The sequence below is a fragment of the Phacochoerus africanus genome, chromosome 14 (assembly GCF_016906955.1).
Source record: "Phacochoerus africanus isolate WHEZ1 chromosome 14, ROS_Pafr_v1, whole genome shotgun sequence".
Lineage (NCBI taxonomy): Eukaryota > Metazoa > Chordata > Mammalia > Artiodactyla > Suidae > Phacochoerus > Phacochoerus africanus.
The window spans coordinates 3,630,021-3,656,399 of NC_062557.1; the positions used below are offsets into that span (position 1 = coordinate 3,630,021).

General features: G+C 55.4%; 1 protein-coding gene across 1 annotated transcript in view; it reads left to right on the plus strand.

Moving 5' to 3' along the window:
- LOC125114983 (basic salivary proline-rich protein 2-like) overlaps positions 1-18,710 on the plus strand; it is a 53,676-nt gene extending 34,966 nt beyond the window's left edge. The window contains exons 7-8 of the mRNA XM_047758680.1: positions 10,842-11,051; positions 18,459-18,710. Coding sequence (XP_047614636.1) covers positions 10,842-11,051; positions 18,459-18,710 — 462 coding nt within the window. The remainder of the gene's footprint in view (positions 1-10,841; positions 11,052-18,458) is intronic.
- Positions 18,711-26,379: the final 7,669 nt, after the last annotated feature.

Genomic DNA, 26,379 nt, shown 5'->3' on the forward strand with positions numbered 1-26,379 from the left:
ATATGCCACGGGAGGGGCCCAATAAATAGCAACAACAACAACAATAAGACAAAAAAAAAAAAAGAAGATATTGAAGTAAAATACTTAATCAGGCACACTGCAAGCTCAATTGTCATACTGGAGTTGTTAGTTTGTAGGAGCTGGGTTAGAGCTGTGTCAAGTGAGTGAACATGCACGATTCAAATGGGACTGCTGCATCTTACCAGGGAGAAAAGCCTCATTCCTGAGAAACTAGACTTAGCTGAACTGAGATCAGAGCACTGGTGTCATGGGGAGCAGAGACACCCCCCCCCCCCCTCTCCAGAGCCAGAAAGATTCCAGCAGGAGAAAACCCCTAAGAGCATCTATGGGATTTCGCTTGTGGCACAGCTGGTTAAGGATCTGGCATTGGAGTTCCCGTCGTGGCTCAGTGGTTAATGAACCCAACTAGTATGCACGAGGATGTGAGCTGGAAACCTGGCCTCACTCAGTGGGTTAAGGGTCCGCTGTTGCCGTGAACTGTGGTGTAGGTCGCAGACATGGCTCAGATCCCACGTGGCGGTAGCTGTGGCGTGGGTGGAAGGCTACAGCTCCAGTTGGACCCCTAGCCTGGGAACTTCCATATGCCATGGGTGAGGCCCTAAAAAGACAAAAAAAAAAAAAAATGGCATTGCCACTGCAGCAGCTAGGGTCACTGACGTGGACACACTCTAAGGTGACCCTAACGCATCACGGTCTGGAATAATGTCCCCTTTCTGAGTGTAGGTAGAACCTAGGACTGGCTTCCAACCCGCAGAATCTGGCGAAGGGGCTAGGACGTCACTCCCGTGGCTACCGTATGTCACGTAAGACACCACTTCACAGACTGGAGTGAGAGCCTCGCCCTGCTGGGTTGATATCAGGAACGACCACGTGGAGGAAATGTAGTGGCCCCAGAAACTAAAGGTGGCCTCCAGTCAACAGCCAGCAAAGTCCCCAGGCTCTCAGCCACACAGCTGCAAGGAAATGAACTCTGCCAATAACCGAAGAGAACTCGGAAGCCGAGTCCTCCTTGGTTGAGCCTTCAGAAGAGAACACAGCCAGCGGCCACCTTGCTCACAGCCCTGTGAGATCTCCAGCAGAGGACCCAGCCTCGCAGTCCCCGGACTTCTGACCTCATGGAACTAGATGGGTGGTAATTTGTTATCCCGCGTGGAAAGGGGCCACAGCATCCTGCTGAGGTCTGAGGTGTCAGAAGGGGCGCCAGAGGGAATAAAGTCCAGAACCCCTTTCTCATTGAGTCAGGGGAGTCTGTGACTACGGTGGCAGAATTACAACTCCCCCTAACTTGGTAGTTCAAAGCAACAGGTATCACTCACGGTTTTGCCGGCGAGGAATTTGGGGGTGGTTTGGCTGGGGGGGTCTGCAGTCCCTCGTGAGACAGCGATCAGATGCGGTCAGCGCCCAGATGGGCAAAAAGCGCATGAAAAGATGTTCGGTGTCATTAATTATTAGAGAAACGCAAGTCAAAACCGCAACGAGGTATCCTCTCACACAGGTCAGAACGGCCATCGTCAGAAATCTACAATCAAGGTCACAAACACGGCTTGGATCTGGTGTGGCTGTGGCTGTGGCGTAGTAGGCTGGTGGCTACATCTTCTATTTGACCCCTCGTCTGGGAACCTCCTTATGCCGTGGGTGCAGCTCTAAAAAGACCCAAAAAAAAGTCTACCAAAAAATGCTGGAGAAAGTGTGGAGAGAAGAGAACCCTCCTACCTGTACAATGGGAGTATAAATTGGTACAACCACTATGGAAAACAGTATACAGGTTCCTTTAAAAACCAAATATAGAACTACCATATGATCCAGCAAACCCACTCCTGGGCATATATCCAGAGAAAATCATAATTCAAAAAGATACACACCCCCCACTGCTCACTGTAGCACTATTCACAATAGCCAAGACACAGAAGCAACCTACTATGCACTGATAGAGGAGTGGATAAAGAAGATGTTGTGTATATACACAATGGAATACTACTCAGCCATAAAAAAGGACAAAATAAAGCCATTTGCAGCGATATAGATGGACCTAGAGATTATCACACTAAGCGAAGCCAGACAGAGGAAGACAAATACCATACGATATCACTTAAATGTGGAATCTAATAAAAATGGTACAAATGAACTTATTTACAAAATAGAAACAGACTCAGAGATCGCAACATCAAACTTACAGTTACCAAGAGAGAAACACAGGAAGGGATAAATTAGGAGTTTGGGATGAACATATGTGCACTACGATATATGTTTTACATATACACACTACTATATATATTTTATACATTTTACTATATATATTTTATATATCTTACTATGTATAAAATAGATAACAAACAAGGGCCTACTGTATATAGCACAGGAAACTCTATTCGGGATTCTGTAATAACCTACATGGGAAAGAATCTGAAAAAGAATGGATATATTTATATGTATAAGTAACTCACTTTGCTGTACACCTGCAACTAACACAACATTGTAAATCAGCCATATGCCATTAAAATTTAATTAAAAAAAAAAAAGATGCGGTCCAGCCTGAAGGCTGGACTGGGGCTGGGGGTCCACCTCCAGGGTGGCTCTTTCATGCGGCGGTTGGCGGGGGGCCTCAGTTCCCCTTCCCGTGGGCGTCTCTGTGGGGTGGTCTGAGCGACCTCAAGGGATGCTGACCGGCTCCCCTGAGAGCAAGCGAGCCCAGAGACCAACACGGAAGAGGGGATGCTTTCTGACCTCGCCACTTTGTCATCTCTTACGGGTCACACGGACTGGCCTGAATCCGTGTGGGAGGGGGACTGGGCACATGCTTGGCAGGAGACGGGTCATTGGGGCAGTCTTGGGCACTGGCCACGGTACAAGGAGGGACGCCCGGTCGGGGTTGGAGGGGGCTATGGAAGGAAGCTGGGGTGCTTGAAGTTAGGGGAGCAGTTCTCAGAGCACAACCCAGAGCCCAGAGGGGAAGGCCTCCTCAGCGCCTTCCTTAAGTGGTTCTGGGAATGAGCGGGTTGAAGACAAACACAGCTCCCAGCCCTTCTTTCCCGGTGGGGACCTGGACCCCCAAAGGGGCCGGGGAGGGGTATCCCACCCAGACTGCCCCTCTTTGCTGCGTACCTTCCTTCTCTGAGCTTCTGGGTCACCACTCTCCACGCAGGTAAGCTCATCCGTCCCTCGGGGAGGGAGCCAGGGGTTAATATCTACTGTGAGCGCCAGTTAAGCCCCGAATGACTCTCACACGGGGTGCCCTCGTCCTCATTGTCCCAGATGAGGAAGTGGGCTCGCAGGTCCCGCGGTGAGTGGGGCAGAGACGGGGAAAGATGCCACTCTCATGTCCTCAAGAGGCTGCCTCAAGGTTCCTGCATCCAGGGCCCCCTCCCTGGGCTGAGAGCGGGGGCAGCGGAGGGGAGAGGGAAGGAAACGGTCTGGGGAGGTTCACGCCTGCCAGAGGCTGTGGGGCTGAGGCCGGGAGAGGCATGGAAACCCTGCCAGAGGCGTCGGAGACCCGGGCCCTGACACGGCTGGCCAGCCTGCTGGCCGCCAGCCTTCCCCCCATTGATCCGGGGAGTTGAGGCTCACGTCTCTGGCTGCACAGGCTTCCTGGAACCATCCTGCTGTCTCCTCGGGGCGGGCCCGACCTGGCTGCAGTGGGGAGGAGGCAGGTGGCAGCACCCCTAGAGCCAGCTGGAGAGTCAGATCTCTGCCCGCTAGAAGGCCCTGGGCTCAAGGTCCTGGGAAAGGTCTGCCTACTTCTGGAAGAGGGTCCGGCAGGATGCGGAGGCCGGATTTGGGCAGGGAGAGAGCTTGTGGACCTGGAATCGCAGAGGGAAGAGCGGGATGACCTCCGGGTCAGGTGTGTCAGGTAGAAGCAGGTGCGCCAGGAGCGATTGCTGAGGCTGGCGGGGGAGCCCTAAGGAATGACACAGGAGGAGGGCACAGAGGCCAGCAAGAGCAGGGGAGTCCCCCATGGAGCCCGGGGTGCGCGGCTCCGGCCAGGCCCTCTGGGCTCACTGCCCAGGCGGAGTCCCACCTGCACGGAGCCCCACTGCGCGCCACCCACCTGAGCATCCTCAGCAGGTCACTCCCACTCCCCTCATGTACCAGCAGTGAGAAGGGGAGCCACTGCCGCGCCCCCTCCCCCAGCCAATGCAGCTCCAGATCCTACTACGCAGGCTGATCCCGTGCTCACGGCGGATCCCAGCTCGCTTCTCCTCCCGCGGGAGCTCATCCTGACCCCACGTCACCGATGAAAGGTCCAGAGGCGCCCAGTCATGTGCCCAGGCCCCCACGACTGCTCGGGGTCAGGATTAAAATCCAAGCATCTCACAGGAGCCAAGAGGGGAGTCACCCAAGGCGCATGAATGCATGTGGACAAAACATGCGCCATCCGAACAACGGAGCCTCAGTCCAGTGGCATCATAAAGAGGAAGGAGATACTGACACAGGCGACAACATGGATGAACCTTGAGGACACTGTGGCCAGTGGGGAAGCCAGACGCCCAAGGACAAATGCTCCAGGATGCCACTCAAGACGGGGTGTTCAGGATGATTGAACCCGCAGAGCAGAGAGTGGACGGAGGCGGCAGGGGCCGCTGGGGAGGGAGGAACGGGGACTTGGTGTCTCACGGGCGGCGTTTCCTTTGGGGAAGATGAGAGGGCTCTGGAGGGAGATGGTGGCGGTGGTTGCACCACACCGTGGACGTGCTTCACGTCTCAGAGCCGTGCGCTTACAAATGGTTCCTGCGGCAAATTTCATGTCATGTCCATGTTACCGCAATAAAAAATATTAAACAACCCCCCCCCCTCCACAAGGCATTGACCTCATGGTATCCATGGCGCAATCACCAGACCCTGGGCCGCCTGGTGGGCGTGGGGGTGGGACACAGGATCCCGCCTTGACCTTCTGGGACAGCCCCAAGGCAGTGCCCCTGGGGCCGATTGGGTTACGGACCAGGCAGCCAGACCCCAGCGGCCTCTCCCCGCCATGGCTGCAGACCCTGAATCTAATGCGAGGGCTGACCTCTGGGAAGGCAGCGCACCCTAGGGTCCCCCACAAAGAGGCAGGGCACGCCCACACCCCTCACACTCACCGTACACCCTCGGATACTAGGGCAGACGTGGGACGCCAGCATGCACGCACACACCCAGAAGTCCCCCCACCCAGGTCACCTGAGCTTTCACAGCTGCGCAAGGGAGAGGGGACCCTTGCCCCCCAGGAGCCCAGCTCCCCTCGGCCCGCCTGCCCAACCCCCACCCGCAACTGCTGTCCCAAATAAGAACTCAACTGATCCCCAAACATGGACGCCCCGGCACCAGGCTCCAGGCAGGCCAGGGCCAAGACCTATACAGACACTGCCTGGAAATAGGAGGCCAAAGAATGCAGTGGGCAGCTTGGCAGAGAGACAGACAGAGCTGCCGGGCTTCCAGTAACACGCCGGCCCTGCCCTGACCTCGCCCACCGGCCCCGAGACTCAGCCAATAGATGCCCGGTCCTGGGCTCCGGCCCCCAGCAGCGCCTGGCCCAGCACAGCTGCTGCAGGGCCCTCCTGGTCACCACCCCCTGCCCCCTGATGACAACAGGACGGGAACTGGATCCCTGTCCTCTCAGGGTTCCAGCCGTGCCGGGAAGGGGGTATCTTTAGCTTCCCTTCCTGGAAGCCCACTGGCTCCCGTCCCACCGAGACCCAGCAGCGTGGCCTCCAAGCCCAGGCCACCTCCCCCTCCAGCACCAGCTCCCTAGAAGACGGGCAGCCACCCCAGACAGGTCTGCTTGGCTGGCTCACTCCCTGCCCGGCTCAGAACCCCCTGCCCAGCCCGGCAGGGTGGGCAACGCCAGTTCATGCCCCTCTCCAACCCCACGGGGAAGCACGCGGCATGGGGGCTGCGGGGACACGTCCTGCCCCCAGTCTGAGAGGCCCTGAAGTAGCATCCAGGCAAGGCCCTCCTGCCACAGAGGAGACTGAGGCCCAGAGAGGGAGTGGGAGAGACCGGGGGTCACGGGGGAGATCCTAACGGGCTGTTCCCAACACGCCAGCATGTTTTCCTGGCACCAGTGCCTGAATCACGACCCGAACAGCTGTCCACAAAGTGACCCGGACGGGGCTCCTACCTGCCCACCTCCTTTGGCCGGTGCATCTTTGAGAAAGTCAGTCGGCGTCCAGAAAGCATCCAGCATCCAAAACACGGAAGGAGAGGGAGGGGCGCGCTTGGCGGGGCCGTGGGAGTGCTGGGAGAAGGGCCTGGGTCTCCAAGGAACAAACACCACCCACCTGTGCGGCTTCTCCCGGGAAGAGGGTGGGTGGAGCGCGGGGGCAGGACAGGTGATAAGGAGCTGAGTCAGGCCCAGGGTGAGAGGACAGCTGATCTCAATCTGCCTGGGGCCTCCAAATGGGGTTGGGGGGAGGGTGCCGTGAGCCCCCAGCCCAGGAAGGAGACCAGCCGGGCAGGGCAGGCCTGGCCTCATTTCCTGGCCCAGGTTAAACCAAGACCATGGACCCCTGAGACTGGGATGGAGCGAAGCCGAACTGTCCCATCTGCGCCCCCGTCCTTGGGGCTTGTAGTTTGTGGGGGGAGGGAGGCAGGGAGGGGGGCCGGAAAGAAGAGAAACAGTGAGCACTCAGCTGCCAAGAAATGTCAGAAAAAATGGAGGAGGAGGTCCCGTCGGTGCAGCAGAAACGAATCTGACTAGGAACCATGAGGTTGCGGGTTCGATCCCCGGCCTCGCTCAGTGGGTTAAGGATCCGGTGTTGCCGTGAGCTGTGGTGTAGGTCGCAGATGCGGCTCGGATCTGGCGTGGCTGTGGCTGTGGTGTAGGCCGGTGGCTACAGCTCGGATTCGACCCCTAGCCTGGGACCCTCCATATGCCGGGGGAGTGGCCCTAAAAAGACAAAAAAATAAAAAACAAAAAAACAGAGATTTCCACCATAAAGACAATCATGAATTTTTTGTGTTTTTTTAAAAGTGATTTTGATATTTGTATAAAATGTTTAAAGGTTGGAGTTCCCGTTGTGGCTCAGTGGTTAACGAATCCGACTAGGAACCATGAGGTTGTGGGTTTGATCCCTGGCCTTGCTCAGTGGGTTAAGGATCTGGCGTTGCCGTGAGCTGTGGTGTAGGTCACAGACGTGGCTCGGATCCCAAGTTGCTGTGGCTGTGGTGTAGGCCGGTGGCTACAGCTCTGATTAGACCCCTAGCCTGGGAACCTCTATATGCCATGGGAGCAGCCCTAGAAATGGCAAAAAGACAAAAAAAAAAAAAACAAGTTTAAAAGTTACACTCTATTTATTGTTATTACATAATATCGTCCCCGTGTTGTACAATACACACCCTGGTAGCCTATCTTACCAATTTAGGGTGACCAACCATCCAAGACTTTTCCAGTTTTAGTGCTGAAAGTCTTGCATTCCGAGAAATCAAATCCAGACTTCGAGTTACCCTAGCAATGGAGCGCTTGCTCCTCATGGGCACCGTACAGTTGCCACAGCTCCAAGCATCACTCCCTCATGAAATGACAGTGCACCGAGTAAGAGGAAATGGGGAGCAAGCGAAACATATTTCTCCTTGAACTTCTCAGAAGCCTACAGAGACACTCCCCTTGCATTTGACTGGCAGGCCCGGGTCTCATGATCACTCTGGACCAATCCCTGGAAAAAGAACAAGGGGTTGGTATGACTGGTATAGGCCCATCCCTATTCATCCCCAGGGCCAAGATTCTGTTTCTGAGGAGGAAGAGGGTATGTATGGCTGCTTGGAGGCACCCAAGGGCGTGAGACCAGGCTGGACCAGCCACACGGGGCACTCAGCCTGCTCCGAGTCCTGCCCCGTTGTGGCAGGTTACCTGTGCTTGGTGAGTTTCATATGCCTCACCTGAAATAGGGGACGATAAGAGTGGCTGTCCTCACAGAGTTCTTGGGGAGATCTAAGAAGTCATTGAGTCTGGCAAACAGCATGGCAGCTGGGTCAGCGGAGACAAGCTGTGCCCACTCTTTTTCAGTTTCCAAGGCGGCTGATGGCCCAGCACTGACCGCCTGCTCTGGGGTCTCAGGCCCCCCCCTGGAAAATGTGCTGGGGGTGGGGAAGGGAGGGTTTTCGAGGGGAGCCTCGAATCTGCTCCACTGAATCGTGTCTTTCCTGAACCACTCATCCTTCATGTGGGGTTATTTCCTCGGGGGGCGGGGGGGGCCCCAGAAGGGCAAATATTGAATCAGAGAGAATGGACTTTGAAATGATGCTTTATTTTAAATTACGTATGTAATAGATGATCTTTGTAGAAAGCTGGACCACAGAGAGAAGCAGAAAGGAGAATATTAAAATCGCCTGGTTGGCTTTCTTTTGGCTGCGCCTGTGACCCACGGAAGTTCCTGGGCCAGGGATCGAACCCAAGCCACAGCAGTGACTGAGCCACAGCAGTGACAGCACCAGAGCCGGATCTTTAATCTTTTTTTCTTTTTTGGCTACACCCGCAGCTCATGGAAGTTCCCGGGCCCGGGATGGAAGGGGAGCTGCAGCTGCGACCTACGCCACAGCTGCAGCAATGCCCGATCCTTAACCCACTGCACTGGGTTGGGGATGGAACCTGCACCTCCCCAGAGGCGAGCCGGGTCCCCAACCCTCTGTGCCACTCCTTTGCCCGTTTTCCTTTTGCACCCACTGTCTGTCCCACTGCTGTTGACAGGTCTGCATATTCTGGATCTGGGTCCTTCAGCAACTGTATGCAGTGCAACGGTCTCTTTCCACTCAGTGGCTTGTCCTTTGCTCCTTACTAGTCGGGCGCAAGCCAGGGATGGCTCAGGGACTCCAGCACCTCTCCCAAAGGTCCCCCAGGTCTCCCCAAGAATATTCCACCTGAGTGGAATGGCCCACTGGCCAGGCAAGCAGGCCCGAGGTCCCCGAGCCCCAGCTCTCCCTGGGGACAGCCCTCCAATCCTCTTGGCAGAAATATCATAGGAACTCCAGGCCTGCCACCGTCAGCGGCTAAGGGAGTGGAACGCGCCCAGAAGAGGAGGCAGGGGTCCAGGCGCAGACCCAAGCACGGTCCCCCCCACCCCCCGCTCCTGCAAGCAGCTGAGGGGGGCAGGCCAGGGATGGGCTTTCTTGTCACGTACGGATTAGATCTAGGGGTCCAGAGACACCCCCCGCCCCGGGAGTCCGACACCCTTTCCCCAGTCAGCTTCCTCGGGAGCTCGCTCCCTCCTGGCTGTTTCTGGGGGCAGGGACCTTTCCTCTCTCCGCACGTCTCCCTCGGCTCTTCCTTCACTGATGATCAGAAAGCCCAGTCCATCCCCGACCAACTGGCCACCAGCCTCCCCAGCGGGTGGCACCCTCCCCAGAGGGACTGTCCCTTCTCCCCTCTCACCATCACCTCCCCGTCACGTCCCTCCATCCTTCGCTGCCCACCCCAGACATACTGGGCTACCTCCCGGCTCAGGGTCCCTCCCAGGACCCCGCTCTCTGCTCTCAGCTTCCCTTCCTGCCCCCTGGGCAGAGAAACTCCCACCAAGCAGCATCTGCTCTGCTTTCCCACCCCCAGCCCCCAACAGCATCTTCTCGGTCCACACGGGCTGGCTTTTGTCCCCACCGCCCTTGTCAAGGTTGCCCAAGAGCCACACTTTGTCCCACCTGTGGCCCCTGTCTCTACCCTGGTCCCCTGGTGTCTGCAGAGCATCTGCCACCCCGCCCCCCTCTGCCGCTCCCGCCCCCCCACCACACTCCCCCACCAGGCGATTCTCGTGACACCAGATGGCCGTCCTACAGCTGAACCCAACTCTGACACTGTCGACCTGGAGACAGCGCCACAGGTTAAGGCCTCTGGCCCATGAGACTGTCCCCCCCCCTCAGAGCCCGAGCCCAAGGGCTTGATCCCCGAGTGACCCTCCACGTCTGCTCAACTTGGCTGCAAGTCAGAGGTTCCCACGTCCTCCTCCCTCTGGATCCCATCACCCGTCAGCACAGCTCTCGGAACTCGGTTTATTACAGGAGAAAGGACGCAGGACGACCCAGATGAGCCGCCACGAAGAGGTACACAGGTGAGGACAGAGCGGGTCCTCGGCACGGGGCCTCCTGTCCTCCCCCCTCCCCCCGACGGGGTGCCTCACCCTCCCAGCACGTAGATGTGGTCACAGCCCAGAGGCCCTCCCAACCCTGCGCGGTGGGGATTGCTCTGGAGCCGTCCTCCCACAGGCAGCCGTGATGATTAACCCCGTTTCCAGCCCCTCTTCCCTTCCCGGAGGGCGGGGGATGGGCCGCACGTCCCCAGCTTCTAATCACCGTCTGGTCCTTCTGGTGACCAGTCCCCACCCAGAGTCGCCTGGGTGACGATTGCCCAGGAAATTCCAAGGGATTTAGGAGCCCTGCGTCAGGAACCGGGGTCAGAGACCAAATATTAGGACAAAAGATAATCCTGCTGTTCTCACCGCTTAGGAAATTACCGGGGTTTTAGGTGCTCTGTGCCAAGAACCAGGTCAGAGACCCACATACACAAAAACACGTAACGATAACAATCCACGCGTCACGTTGCTGGAGCTCCACACAGACGCCTCACCGTTTCAAAGTCCCGAAAAGTGAAGATCAGCACGTGCTTTTCTTCAGCCCCTCGCCTGGGAACCTCCACATGTTGCGGGTGCAGCCCTCAAAAGACAAAACAAACAAACAAGCAAAAACGGCACAAATTGCAACGGATGGGAAGCGTCCCCAGAGCGCTGCTCCCGGGGCTTCTCGGGAACTCAGCCCAGGGCCAGCCTCCCCATCCAGGCAGCTGAGCCCCGAGATCATGTGGGGCGTTGGCCCGGCCAGGCCCCATGGTTAGCCGTCTTTCTGGGATCTTCTCCCCGTTGTAGGAGGGAGGCTCCGTCCTGGGGTCGCAGGCAGTGGGCCTCAGCCGGGGCCCAGGGTGGTGGCTGAGAGATGGCCACGTGTCAGACCATCCGCACGTGTTCCGGGAGCCTGAAGCCTCGCTGGGTCCAGAATCTACCAACCCCGTGTCCCAGCGGTACCTCGATGCACCTCTTGGACCGAGCTTTTGGCCTGAGCGCCTCCCCCAGTTCCAGGTGGGGGGTCCCGCCCCCTCCCTGTGGTTTATGCTCCATCTGCCTCCTGGACCAGTTATGGTCCCTCGCTGACCTCTCGGAGGCCTCCTTCTCTCGGAGCACCCTGGGGACCTCTCATGCAGCGTGACCTGTGCCATCGCGTCCCTATGACTTTGTCCCGAGGGCCAGGTTAGGGTCAAGCAGGACGAGCTTGTGGGGAGTTGAAAACACCCGTGGCAGAGGGAGTCTGGAGAGACCCAGAAGGGCGTGGCACGAAGCAAGATTTCCCAGGGTGCGTTCCTGGGCAGAGATGGCAGAGAATTCCAGGGGCTGGGGCTTTGGAGACATCCGTTGGAGAAGATGACCCGTGAGCAAAGGCAGACAGTCCAGAAAAGCAAAATGGAGGCTCTGGGGTCACTATCAGCCCTTTTTTTAAAAAAATTCTTTTTATTTTTTGGTCATGCCTTCCGCGTGCAGAATTTCCCAGGCCAGGGATTGAACCGGTGGCACAGCAGCAACTGAGCCATGGCGGTGACAATGCTGGATTCTTAACCCGCTGCACCATGAGGGAACTCCAATATTTGTACGTTCTTGAGCCAGAGTGTTCCAGAAGTCAAGGGGGCTGCCTCGCCCAGCAGCAGGCTCCCTGTGGGTGAGCCTTTGGGAGAGACTGACTCCTGGGATACAGAGAACTGTCTGCCGGGATGCTTTGGATGGCAAGTACCCAAAAAACTAAGTTCTACCCGGCTTAGACCTCAAGGGGCGGTGGTCAGCTCCCATATCTGAGTCGTCCAGGGACCCAAGCGGTGGCCATGAGAGGGGCCCTGCCTCCTGGGAACCAGCTCCATCCTCCCAGGCTCTCCCACCTGGTGGAACGATACCTTTGAGCAGCCCCAAAGGTATGCACCTTCAGGTTCAAATCCGCAGACAAAGAACACATCTACTGCCAGCTAAAGCCAAAGTAGAGTTTACATCCTAGGGGGCCCATGTGGCCTGAGTGGGGTACACAACGTGAATTACGGTGACCAAAGGGCTGAGATGTTTTCAAACTGGCTCAAACCAATCAAGGCTCACCCTGTGGGTGGAGCTGCGTCAATGAGGAAAGTGGGGAGAAAAGCAACGAGGCCCCTCTAAGAAGGATGGGGCAGGGAGGGTCCTAAGTTTCTATGATTACGAGCTCCCAGAGGACACCCGTCGCAGCACAGCGTGTCCATAAATAGGTGATTAATGAATGCTTGTTGAGTGAATAAATGAAAGAAAAAGAAGGAAGGAAAGCTACAGCTCAATATAAAAAAAAAAAAAACTATCCAAAAAATGGGCAGAAAAGTAAATCAATTATACGCCAATATGAAATAAAAATTAGGGAGCTCCTGTAGTGGCTCAGTGGTTAATGAACCCGACTAGTATCCATGAGGATGTGGGTTCCATCCCTGGCCTTGCTCAGTGGGTTAAGGATCCGGTGTTGCTGTGGCTGTGGTGCAGGCCGGCAGCTGCAGCTCTGATTCAACCCCTAGCCTGAGAACCTCCACATGCCTTGGGTGCGGTCTGAAGAAGAAGAAAGAAAAAAAAAAAGGAAAAAAATAAATTAATTAAATAAAATAAATAAAATTATAAAGGCAAAAAACGGGCAGAAGGTCTAAAAAGACATTTCTCCAAAGAAGAAATACAGATGGCTAACAGGCACATGAAAAGATGCCCGACATGGCTAATTATTAGAGAAATGCAAACCAAAACTACCAGTATCCCCTCACACCAGTCAGAATGGCCATCATTAAAACAGTCTTTAGGAGTTCCCGTTGTGGGCGCAGTGGAAACGAACCTGACTAGTATCCATGAGGGTGTGGGTTTGACCCCTGGCCCCACTCAGTGGGTTAAGGATCTGGTGTTGCCGTGAGCTGTGGTGTAAGTCACAGATGTGGCTCAGATGTGGCATTGCTGTGGCTCTGGCGTAGGCCAGGGGCTACAGCTCCAGTTAGACCCCTAGCCTGGGATCGTCCATGTGCCTCAGGTGCAGCCCTAAAAAGCAAAAAAAAAAAAAAAAAAACTCTATAAACGGAGTTCCCACTGTCACGCAATGGGACCAGCAGTGTCTCTGCAGCATCAGGATGCAGGTTCGACCCCTGGCCTGGCACAGTGGGCGTTGCGGCAGCTGCAGCAGAGTTCACAGCTGCAGCTTGGATCTGATCCCTGGCCCGGCAACTCCATATGTCTTGGGGTGGCCAACAAAGAAGAAAAAAATCTGCAAAGAGTAAGGGCTGGAGAGGGTGTGGAGAAAAAGGAGCCCTCCTGCGCCGCTGGTGGGAATGTAAACTGGCAGAGGGATGATACAGAAGAGTATGGAGATTCCTTATAAAACTAAAAACAGAGTTATCATATGATCCAATGGTCCCACTCCTGGGCATAGATCCAGAGAAAACCACAATTGGAAAAGATACGGCAGCACAATTTACAATATTAGCTAAGACACGGAAGCGGCATAGGCGTCCATCGACAAGCGAGTAGACAAAGAAGATGCGGTGTATTCATACAATGGAATACTACTCAGCCATAAAAAAGAATGAAATAAAGCCATTTGCAGCCACACGGATGGCCCTTCTCTTATCCTAGTAAGTGAAGTAAGTCAGACGGATAAAGAGAAATATTATATGAGATCACTTATATGCGGAACCTCAAAAAAGACACACATGAGCTTCTTTATAAAACAGAGACTCACAGACATAGAAAAGAAACTTATCAAAGGGGAAAGGGGGTGGAGGAGAGGTAAATTAGGAGGGTGGGATAAACACACACACACACCACTATGTATAGATAATCCGTAAGGGCCGACTATATGGCTCAGGGAACTGCGCGCAATATTTTATAATAACCTATGAGGGAAAAGAATCTGAAAAAGGATAGACAGACAGACAGACAGACAGATGTATACCTGAATCACTGTGCTTTACACCTGGAACTAAGCTGATACTATAAATCAGCGATACTCGAATGTTTTAAAATATAGGGGAAGAAAGAGCAGAGGGTCCCAGCAATAAGGGAAGAGCCCCTCTGAGCAGCTGAAGTCGCTCTTCCTGGAGAGGAGGCCAAGCCAAAGGCAGAGACTAAAGCAGGAGGGCGAGACCCATCGGAGGCGACCGCTGGGACCACCAAGCTGTGGCGTGGGGCCCAGGACGTGATCTGAAGAGAGGCGGGGGACCAGGCTCGGCTGGGAGCTGTGGCTCCCACGTCCTTTTGAAGGCTGACTCGGGACACTTGGCAGACCCAGAGGTGAATTCTCAGATCAGAGAAGAGTGGGGGCAGGTGTGAGGGACGCAGCTGGACCAGGCCACCCTGGTGGAGGTGACAGGGAGGCAGGAACAGGCCCCCGTTCCCGCCTTCCCCGGGACCTCAGGCCCCTCTCGGGCAGTCTGTAACAGGCGGTGGAGGTGACAGGGTGGCAGGGATAGGCCCCTGTGACCTCAGGCCCCTCTCGGGCGGTCTGTAACAGGCGAGTGTCCACAGCACCTGCAGAAGATCTCGGGGCCCTGGGTGGACCTCAGAGAGGCCTCCCATTCGACTCCAGCTCTGGCTGCTCTCCTGGCCAGGACACCGCCTGTTCCCAGAACACCGCCTGCCCCGGAGGCCGTTCACCCTGGCCGGTCAGGCTGGGCCAGAGGGCAGGGGCCCAGCCCAGAAGCCAGGGGTGAAGAAAGAAAGCTGCCAGCTGGACGGCCCCGCCGGGCCCCTCGGGCTGCGGGAGGCAGATGCTGTGGGTGTTCAGAGATGCGGGTCTGAAGGTGAGTGACAGGCCTGCCCGGCCCAGACACAGGCTTCCACTGGAAGTGTGAGAATTTCTCTTGGCAAAGGGTCGGCCCGTCATAGGCTGCGGCATGCGTGGTACCTTGGGGCTCCTGCCAGGGTGACCGGGGGGCTGGGGAGGACTTGCAAGCATCATAGATGGTGGGGGCCGAGACCCCGGCTGACAGCCAGGGCGGATGGATGGGTGTGGGCTCAGGAGTGGCACCACTGCACCCGGGGGCCTCCCACATTCAGCTATGGTTTGTGGGGGCAACTGAGCCAACCGCCAAGAGCATGAGAAAGAAGGGCTGCCCCTTGGGGCGAAGGGCGGCCCTTGGCACCCTTTTCCCACGGAGGTGGTTCCTTGCCTGCTGCACCTGATGACACAGGACAGGGACAGGGGAGCTGGCCCAGCTGCCAGGGTGCAGGGCCCAGGGCAGAATGACAGCGCAGGGCCCTGGGGTCAGAAGCATCGAGAATTTCTGACAGCAGAGCATTCAGTCCAGCACAGGGGCCCCCTGGGCATGCCCAGAAGGAGAAGGGGAGAAAGTCACGACGGGTCGGGGGGGGGGCGGGCAAGGCCGTTGCAACGGGCACCTCAGGGGCACACAGGACTCACCCAGGGCTTGAGGCCGCACACTGAGGGGCCAAGAGCCCTTTGCATCCTGTGTCTCGGTTAAACCTCTAGCTCAGGCTCCCTGGGCCTCAATTTCCTCATCTGTGAAGTGGATCTTATATGAATAGGGCTGTTTCCCATCATTGACACGGAATGCTTAGCACAGCACAGGGCATGGAAAAGGCTCCCAGTACGTGCCCTCATTGCAGCCTGGGTGGCTCTTCTTTGCTGAACTGCCTGCCTGGATGCCAGCGCCCACTGCGTCCCCCCAGCCTCCAAGTCAGTCTCAGCCACCAACCAGTGACCAGACCTCCACATGCGGGAAGCCAGGCCACTGCCCAGCGCCACGCCACTCTCGCCCAGGTAGGACACACACACACACACACGCGCGCACACGCACACGCACACACACGCACACACACACACAGGCTTTCTCTTGCACACACAGGAACACCCTTGATCCAGCCTTTCTCACCACTGTGATGCCTGGCAGCTGCATGCAGTAGCTTTGGCTGAGCACGACGCTGGGCCACGAAGGTCTCCCTCTAGTGGCCCCAGAAGCAGCAGCTGCTCATGTCTGACTCAGCAGCAGGCAAGAAGCCGCACGCACGAAGGCACTTTGGCCCCTGGGCTGCAGCGGAACCCCGAGGGGTGCCTGCAGGGATCCTTTTGAATGAACGTTTTGTCCGGATACGTGCCTTGGAGTGGGATGGCTGGACCATAGCGTAGTTCTAGATTTAATTTTCTGAGGAACCGCCATCTGTTTTCCATAGTGGTTGTACCAATTGACATTCCCGCCAACAGGGAGGAAGGGTTCTCTTTCGCCACCCCCCCTCCAGCATTGATGACTTGTTATCAATGGCCATTCTGACTGGTGTGAGATGGTACCTTGTAGTTTTGGTTTGCCTTTCGCTAATAATTCGTGATATTGAGCATTTTTTCACGCGAGGTATATTCTGGAATCTAATCAGGTAGCACTTTTTTTGGGGGGGAGGGCTTTTTGCCATTTCTAGGGCCACTCCCGCGGCATATGGAGATTCCCAGGCCACGGGTCGAACCGGAGTCACAGCTGATGGCCTACGCCACAGCAACGTGGGATCCGAGCCATGTCTGCGACCTACACCACAGCTCACGGCCACGCCGGATCCTTAACCCGCTGAGCAAGGGCAGGGGTCGAACCCGCAACCTCATGGTCCCTAGTCGGATTCATTAACCGCTGCGCCATGACGGGAACTCCGAGGTAGCACTTTCTGATTGGAGGTTAATGTTTGGAAGGAGGATGCTGGGATGAGAAAAGCCTCGGGTCCCAAAGAAGAGACACAGAATCTTCCGGCTCTAGAGTCTCTGGCTGGGGTGTCCCCAGGATCTGAGGTCTGACGACTCCGACAGCAACATCAGAGCAGTAAGTTACCGAGCTCAGATAAGGTTCCCCTCTTCTTCCCCATGTCAGCTGGTCTTGAATGGTGGCGTATGGCTCAGGGCGGCAGGGAGAGATTCTAAAAATTATTTCTTTGCAGATGAGCAAATTTAAGATTGTGCCTCCGTAGTTTAATTTTGTCTGAATCCTGACATCTGAATGTGCTTTAGTTTATATCATTTGAAAATATCTTAAGCAATCCAATCATCTTCTTAGTGAAAAATATACGACTGGGGTCCCCCCCCCCTTTTTTTTTTTGCTTTTTAGGGCCACACCCGCGGCATACGGAGGTTCCCGGGCTAGGAGTTGAATCCGAGCTACAACCGCCGGCCTACACCACAGCCACAGGCAACACCAGATCCGAGCCACATCTGCCACCTACGCCACAGCTCACAGCAACACCGGATCCTTAACCCACTAAGCAAGGCCAGGGATTGAACTTGCCTCCTCGTGGATCCTAGTCAGATTCGTAACCACTGAGCCGATGGGAACCTCTGGGGTTTTTTTTCTTTATACATAAGATATTTTGTGGTTCACTTCATGAACTATAGTGTAATTTTTTTTTTTTTTTTTTGGCTGCCCTGAGGCATGTGGAGTTCCCAGGCCAGGGATCAGACCTGAGCCGCAGTCATGGCCTTTGCCGCAGCTGTAGCAACACTGATTCCTTAACCCCACTGTGTAGGGCTGGGCATGGAACCTGCATCCTGGGTGTCTTTCTAGGGCCACACCTGTGGCATATGGATGTTCCTAGGCTAGGGATCAAATCAGAGCTGTTGCTGCCAGCCTACACCACAGCCACAGCAACTCGGGATGCTTAACTCACTGAGCGAGGCCAGGAATCAAATCTGCGTCCTCATGGAAACCAGTTGGGTTTGTTACCACTGAGCCACGATGGGAACTCCTTTTTTTTTTAATATTTAGGTGTTTTTTTTTTGGGGGGGGGTTGGCTTTTTAGGGCCGCACCTGCGGCATATGGAAGTTCCCGGGCTAGGGGTCCAATTGGAGCTGTAGCCATCGGCCTACACCACAGCCACAGCAACGCAGGATCTGAGCCATGTCTGTGGCCTACACCACAGCTCACGGCAACGCCAGTTCATTAGCCCACTGAGCGAGGCCAGGGATCGAACCCGCAACCTCATGGCTCCTAGTCGGATTCGTTACCCACTGCGCCACGACGGGAACTCCCTCCGTTTCTTTTTTTTAATGGCATTTATTTTAGGACGAGCTCCTTTGCCACGACCATCTGGGTTTGCTTCGGTGACCGAGGGGCAGGCTGTGTCACCACACGAAATCCCATTCCTTTAGCTTCGGCCTCGGCATAATGGCCTGCAAATGCGTCCCCTCCACACCGGGGTCGGCATCGCGGGCTCCGGTGCTCCGTTTCCAGTGGGACACGCTTCCAGCAAAGCAGCGATCGGAACCTTGGCGTTCCTCCCCCCTGGTACTTGAGAGACAACTGTTCGGATGCCAGCGTAGAAAACATGATGGCCTGGTGCCCACGGGAACGAGGGGAAACGGAGGGTCTTCCTTGATTTCCGGAGCAGTAACTTCAGCCAGGAGTTTGTTCTTTCGAAGGGGGGGAGCGGGCAGATGAAGGTACGCCCTCCCCGTGGCCTGACAGAGACGTGTTGTTTCCTCCGAGATGCAACAGGAGGCCTTTCGCAGCAAAGTCAGACCCGGGGACCTGCTGAGGAATGAGGGCTTGGGCAGCGCTGCTCTGGAGGAGCCGCCCACAGAGCGCATCCCACCACTGTTCATTAAGGCCTTGTACGGCCCCGAAGGCCCGCGTGCGGGCCTGGCCCTTGGGGTGCTTCCCTTTGGGGGAGCCGCTGCAGAAGCCGCCCAGGGGGACCCTACAGGCAGCACTGGATGAGCGTAATGTCCTGCTTGCCCAGAGGATCGGCCCAGGTGAGTCTGAGCCAGGTAGCCTGGGGGGGCCCCGAGCACCCCCAGAAGATACTGGCAGGGTCAGGGAACATGAAGAGTCATGGGGGGAACCAGAGGTTCTAGGGATGCCAAGGCAAAAGTGCGGAGGCGTCGCCGAGTTCACGTTGGGAAACGCCTCCTGGAAGGAGGAGGGTCTGAGAAACGCGAAGCCTAAAATGACACGGCCCCACCTGCTCCCGGAGAGGCTGCAAGAGGGCACATCTGTGACGATGCAGGTTTGATCCCTGGTCTTGCTCGTGGCCAGAAACTGTGGTGAAGGTCACCGATGTGGCTCGGATCAGGTGTTGTCATCGTTATGGCACAGGCCTCAGCTGCAGCTCTGACTTGACCCCTAGCCCGGGAACTTTCTATGCCCCAGGTGTAGCCAGAAAAGAAAAAAAAAAAAAAAAGACGGAGTTCCGATTGTGGCACAGCATAAACAAATCTGACTAGGAATCATGAGGTTGCGGGTTCCATCCCTGGCCTTGCTCAGTGGGTGAAGGATCTGGCCTTGCCGTGAGCTGTGGTGTAGGTTGAAGAGGCAGCTTGGATCCCATGTGGCTGTGGCTGCGGTGGAGGCCGGCAGCTGTAGCTCTGATTCAACCCCTAGCCTGGGTACTTCCTTATGCCACGGGTGCGGCCCTAAAAATCAAAACAAAAAAAAAAGAAAAAGAAAAAGAATGAGGGTTTCTGCAGATGATGGTATTGGAGCAGGAGGAGCCAAAAGGAGAGTGAAAGCTGGTAGGCGGCCGGCAGATGATGCAGGGGTGGGAAGGGAGCCCTGGCGACGGGGCCCCCAGTTGACGCTGTGGAACCTCTCCCCGGGGCGGTTCTTTCTTTCTTTCTTTCTTTTCATTTCTTTTTATTACTCAAATGAATTTATCACATCTGTAGCTGTATAATGATCATAACAATCTGATTTCATAGGATTTCCATCCCACAGCCCAAGCACACAGGGCGGTTCTTTAGGCACGTCGCTCCGAAGCCTCGCCCGGCCTGAGATACGGGTGTCTGGGGTCCAGGCAGTGAGCTAAAGGGAGACTGAGAGCTGAGAGCATTTTCTGTTTGGTCTCCTAATACTGAAATTCAATGATGCCCACTCTTGACGGGGACGCTGCGTCAGGCTTTCTCTGCTCTGAGCATGTGCTGGTTCATTTAGCCATCGCAGCAGAAGACAGGGCTCAGGCTAAAATGAGACTGGTCTTCCTGGGGATTGACTTTCCCAGGGCAGTTAGGACCTTGGCTTTGGGCAAATCACTGAGGCTTCAAATTTAACTCAGCCACCACTGCATTTCTCTGACCTGTTTGCAGTTTTGTTCCCCAGATGCCTGGAGATCTCCTGGGACAAGCCTTGCAATAACTCACGGGCTGCTAACGAAGCAGGCTTGACCCGTCTGTCTCTGTGTGCGAGCATCCGTCAGCAAAAAACTTGGATCTGAGTGGCATCAAGCTGACCACCTAGAGTCCTGATCTCAGCCCAGTTCTGCTGGAGAACGTTGCAGGGATTCTCTAGAAACTGCACTTGGAGCCGTGTGGGATCAAGGACCCCCACCAGGAGGCCATCCTGCCTGCCCTGAGCCACTGCTCCCAGCTCAGGTCCACCAGCCTATGTGGGAACCTCCTCTCCACGGTTGTGATGGAGAAGCTGCTGAGTCACACGGCTGGGCTGCCCCGCTGAAAGGATGAGTTTTATCCCGGCCCCCGGGAGAGTCAGAGCTCTAGAGGAGCCTCGGCCTGGGGATACTTGCCCAGCTGCGGGAGGAGCTGATTGAGCTGATGAGGGGCTTTGGCGGTCCAGGGCCATCTGGCTTTGCTCCAGCCCGCGTCCTCACTGGGGCAATAAGACGTTCTGTCACGAGGAGTCATTCTATGTGATTGCCGTCCACCTGCGTCGTTGGGTGTATCGGTCCAAAGCCCTTCTGGGCACTTGGGTTCTGAAATCCAGGTCGGGCACCATGTCAAGGGAACACAGACCCATGATAAACGGCGGGGACCCTGGCATGAGCGTTTCTCATGGTTCCCCTGGTGCTCCCATTAGTCTCAGCTTCCGGGCATCATGTGTCCCAGGAGAGGGTCTCGGTGGCAAGACCCCCAGTTCTGGAAGGTGTCGTCCACTTGGCCAAAGAGTGTTACCCTCTCATCTTCACCAACCTGTGCCTGTCATGAGTGGGTGGCTGTCCTATGTGAGTCAATCTACTTGTGGCCAGGAGAGAGACCCAAATTAAAAAAAAAAAAAAACTCAAATAGTGTAGTCAGGGAGTTCCTGCTGTGGCTCAGCGGTTAATGAACCTGACTAGTATCCATGAGCACTCAGATTCGACGCCTGGCCTCGCTCAGTGCATTGAGGATCCAGTGTTGCCATGAGCTGTAGGTCACAGATGCAGCTCGGATCTGGCGTGGCTGTGGCTGTGGTGCAGGCCGGCAGCTGCAGCTCCAATTCGACCCCTAGCCTGGGAACCTCCATATGCCACGGGTGTGGCCCTAAAGCCACAAAAGACAGAAGAAAAAAAAAAGAATAGTCATTTAACATAATTTTAGTATTTCTAAGCCACATTAAAAATCTTATCTTTTGTGGGGTGGAGAAAATCCTTGAGATTATTTCTCTAAAAACTGCTGTCTCTCCTTATCAAGGAAGACCAGTATAGATTTTTTCTTTTTTTATTAAATTTATTTTTTACGATACAGTTCATTGACAGTGCTGAGTCAATTTCTCCTATACAGCATAGTGTGAGAAAAAGAATGTATATATATATATATATATATGCATGATTTTTTTTTTGTCTCTTGCCATTTCTTGGGCTGCTCCCGCAGCATAGGGAGGTTCCCAGTCTAGGGGTCGAATCAGAGCTGTAGCTGCCAGCCTACGCCAGAGCCACAGCAACTCGGGCTCCGAGCCGCGTCTGCAACCTACACCACAGCTCACGGCAACGCCGGATCGCTAACCCACTGAGCAAGGGCAGGCAACCTCATGGTATGCCATGACGGGAACTCCTGATTTTTTTTTTCTTTTTATGGCCACACCTGGGTCCTATGGAAGTTCCCAGGCTAGGGATCCAATCTGAGCTGCAGCTACCAGCCTACGCCACAGCCACAGCCACACCAAATCCGAGCCACACCTGCAACCTATGCCACAGCTTGCTTGCAGCCATGCTGGATCCTTAACCACCCACTGAGAGTGAGACCAGGGGTGGAACCCACATCCCAACAGACACGATGTTGGGGTCTTAACCCGCTGAGCCACAACGGGAACTCCTTGCATAGCATTTTTCCTTCTAACCCATCGGGATGGATAACAAAACACTCGCTTTATGCTACTGATAACTCAGAGTCAACACAACTTTTTCTCAGTTCCATACTCTTCATTCAACCAACAGCAGATGGTATCGAAAAATATTCACTATTCACCATTGAAAAATATCTGTAAGTGCACACGATCAGCTGAAGACTCATCTGTAGATAGAGAGATCAATACATAGACCGACCTTAGAAAGGAGTGATAACGAGAAGAAGCTTGCACAGTTACAGATGCCAAGGAGTCCCACAGTCCACTCTCTGTGGGGTCGAGAACCAGCAAAGCCATTGTAGAACTCAGTTCAAGGTTTTTTTGTTTGTTTTTTGTCTTTTGTCTTTTGTTGTTGTTGTTGTTGTTGCTATTTCTTGGGCCGCTCCCACGGCATATGGAGGTTCCCAGACCAGGGGTCGAAACGGAGCTGCAGCCACCGGCCTACGCCAGAGCCACAGCAACGCGGGATCCGAGCCACGCCTGCAACCCACACCACAGCTCACGGCAACGCCGGATCGTTAACCCACTGAGCAAGGGCAGGGACCGAACCCGCAACCTCATGGTTCCTAGTCGGACCCGTTAACCGCTGCGCCACGACGGGAACTCCAGTTCAAGGTTTAAACCTGAACACCAGGAGAACTGAGGAAACCCCAAGTCCAAGGCCAAAGGCCTGAGAACCAGGACACCACTGGTGTAGTCCGGAGTCACAGCTGTCGAGAGCCAGAAGCTCCAATGTTCCTGGGTGAGAAGAGATAAAGGGAGGAAAGATGCAGTCTTGGCCAGTTCAGGCCCCAAAGAGACCGGACGATGCCCACCTGCCGTGGTGAGGGCGGTCTCTTCACTCAGTCCCCAGTCAAACCGTAATCGCCTCTAGAAACACCATCCCAGAAACACTCAGAATTGGAGTTCCCACTGTGGCTCAGCGGTAATGAACCTGGCTAATATCCATGAGGATGTGGGTTCAATCCCTAGCCCCACTCAGTGGGTTAAGGATGCTGCGTTGCCGTGGCTGTGGTGTAGGTCACAGATGCGGCTTGGATCCCGAGTTGCTGTGGCTGTGGTGTAGCCTGGGAACTTCGACCCCTAGCCTGGAACTTCCACATGCTGCAGGTATGGCCCTAAAAAACAAAAAAAAAAAGAGAGAGAGAGAGGAGAGAGATGCAGAGACACAGAGAGAGACCTGAGACACACAGAGGCACAGACTAGAGGGACACGGCCACGAGCCAAGCCACGCCTGCTGCCCCAGAAGCTGGAGGAGACAAGGAGGGACACTGCCCTCGAGGCTTCGGAGGGAGCACGACCCCGCTGACACCTTGACTCCAGACTCCTGGCCTCCAAAACCATGGAGGGTTAATTTCCACGGATAAAAGCTGCCCATCCTGCAGTAGTTTGTTCAGCCCCACAAAACCGATACATCTGGGACACGCAAAGAGAGGCCACCTACAGCCCGGCCTCCTGACCAGCCCTTCTAAGTCCATGCTGCTGTTCCCATTTCACGGGCTGCCGAGGCTCTGAAATCTTAGCAACTTGCTCTCCAGGCGGCCTGCAAAGAAGTTGCTTCACCCTTTTGAAGTCTGCCCCCCGGGGACCCCAACTGCTAGGCTGGGCTCCCAACCCCACCAGTCCCATCAGGGGAGACACAGAAGGACCCACTTTTTCCGAGAAGGATGTTTTACATGTTTCACAGGCACGCTCTTATTATGTTGATTCTTTTCAGGCAGTTTTCGGAACATAAAATTGCAGCTGTATTGTTGGGAGTAAATTTTATTTCCTTGGCTTGAAAACACAAACCGAAATAATAAGCCCATGAGTAGCTGAATAGTGTCATAATTCTGTAGAATATAAATTTATGGCAATAGTAAAACGGTAAAACACTAAGAACCCGCTGCAGCAAAATTGGGGGGAATAAATGTTACTGCAGGGCCCCAAACACGAACGAATATTCTACTCAGGCTACAGAGGCACCTCATACAAATGAGAGTAAAATGCCTACCGAGCACCAGCCCCCAGGTAATATCCCAAACGGCAGAGCTATGACTGGAAATCCATCTTAGGCCTCGGACAAGACACAAATAAAACAAATGCTTCCCTGTGTAGTTAAATTTTCAATCATCCTGCTGACAAGAATTTTTTTACTGCTGCAATTGGGAAGCTATCAAAGGCAAAAAGAAGAAGTCATTTCAGCTCCGGGAAAGGCAGGATGAAAAAAAGGCAGCTGCAGTGCAAGAAGTCTATGGGGTGGAGGGACTAGGGCTGCCAGAGAAAATGCTCAGTTAAATGTGCATTTCAGGCAAACAATGACTACCCCTTTGTATAAGTATATCCCATCTGTTGCAAGGGATATACTTACCCTACAAAATGTACGTTATTTCTCTGAAACTCGCACTGAATGTGGCACCCAGTCTCTTGCTGGTTTGTTTTACTACATTTGGCAAACTTGGGTGGGGGGAACCTGAAGCCCAAGGGTGAGCCTCCACCTCCTCATAAGTGAAATCTTTTCCTTTCTTTTCTTTCCTTGTGTGTGTGTTTGTCTTTTTAGGGCCGCACCCACAGCATATGGAGGTTTCCAGGCTAGGAGTCTAATTGGAGCTGTAGCCACCAGCCTACACCACAGCCACCCACAGCAATGCCGGATCTGAGCCACAGCTCACGGCAACGCCGGATCCTTAACCCACTGAGCAAGGCCAGGGATCGAACCCGCAACCTCATGGTCCTTAGTCGGATTTGTTAACCACTGAGTCACGACGGGAACTCCCATGTCCGGAAGCTTTGAGTGAGGAGCAGCGAGGGGCGCTCAGGGGGTGTCGACAGAGCCTTGGCAGTGACTGTTTAGGTCCAGAGATAAACAGTGAGGAGAAAGCCGTGAATGTGACAGGGATTTAGAGACCTATGTCATAGAGCCTCACAACTGTGATGGGAGCGGGGCTGTGCTGACGGCTGTTTTAAAGAAGGAGAGCGCAAGTCGCCACCGTCTGGTGGCTCCACAGGGACCTACCTCTGCCCCCCACTGCAGCGTGAGGTCACTAAGGGGTCTGCGGGGGGCACCGCTTCCGTGCTGCGCTGCGAGTGACCTTGGGAGGACACGCCCTGGGTCCTGAAAAGCTTTGCAGAAACCCTGGCTTTGCAACCAGGCTCTGAGCCACCGCCGGGGGGGCGGGGGGGGAACCAGCCTCGGGGACTTCAGTAGGAGCCAGGGCTGCTTTGGGATCAAAAGTTGCATGATCCGGTTTTGACCAGCCACTCATTTGCCATGCTTAATAGAAAGTGGCTTTGGGCTGCTGCAAAAATCCACTTTCAGAGGCAGCCGGCTTTGCCCCTTTCCCTTTCCCACAGGGGGAAGTCAGGAGAGGTGAACCCCAGGAACCCCAGAAAAGGCTCCACCCCAAGGAGGCTCCCTAGGTGAAGAAACAGCCCTCTTCCCCATCAGTGGACTTGGCCTTGCCTCGCGGTGGCCGCGGGCGCCGGCGCCACTGACGGAAAGCCCCCAGTGGGCAGAGCGGGCCAGGCTGCCCTCCCACCTCCCGACTGGTGTCAGGCACACCCGCAGCTCCCGTGCCTCTTGGGCAGGACACACTGGTCTCTGCTTCCGCTTTGGGGGTTTGTTGAATGCAAATAAGGGGGAAACATCAGAGTGTCCCCCAGTACACCCAGACACCGACCTCTCCCAGCATCTCCACCCAGGTGACCCGGGCCTCCACTCCACGGGCCCTGGACTCCCACCAGGACCCCCCACCCCCTGCCCAACACAAGCCCAACTCCCACCCTGCCTGCCGCCCACTTTTCTGCTGGAACCTCAGGCCTCCCGCAATTCGGGGAACACACCCCCCACACCTCCCCAGGGCCACTGTCCCCCAGGGCTGCTGCTCCAGCGGTCCCCCAGTTTTTCCTGTGAGGCTCACCCCTGCTGCCTTCAAGGCCTGGCTCAATCACCCAGCCAGCCTTGAACTTCAGAACCCATCCCCGGCCCCCTGCCTGCTCCCCGCTCTCCTTTTTCCTTCCAACACACCGGAATGCTTCCTTCCGGCTGGCTGTCCCGGCGCCTAGAACAGCACCTGCACCTGCGGGGCAGCCGGCACGCAGATGCGGAACAGACGAAGGAAGCGCAGGACAGCCGAGCCCGCTTCACGGTGACCATCTCTGGGGTCCTGCAGCGCCATCATCCTTTACCACGGAGACGGGAGCGCCATTTAACCAGCCCATCACCTGTCGCTGGCGATGCCCGTTCTTCGTCTCCCCACGGGGACGAAATCCTCTGAAAGCCACCGGCGCACCCCTCCTCACAGCCCCGACCTGCCTGCCCCAGAACCCCTGCACGCAGTAGGTGGGGACAGGC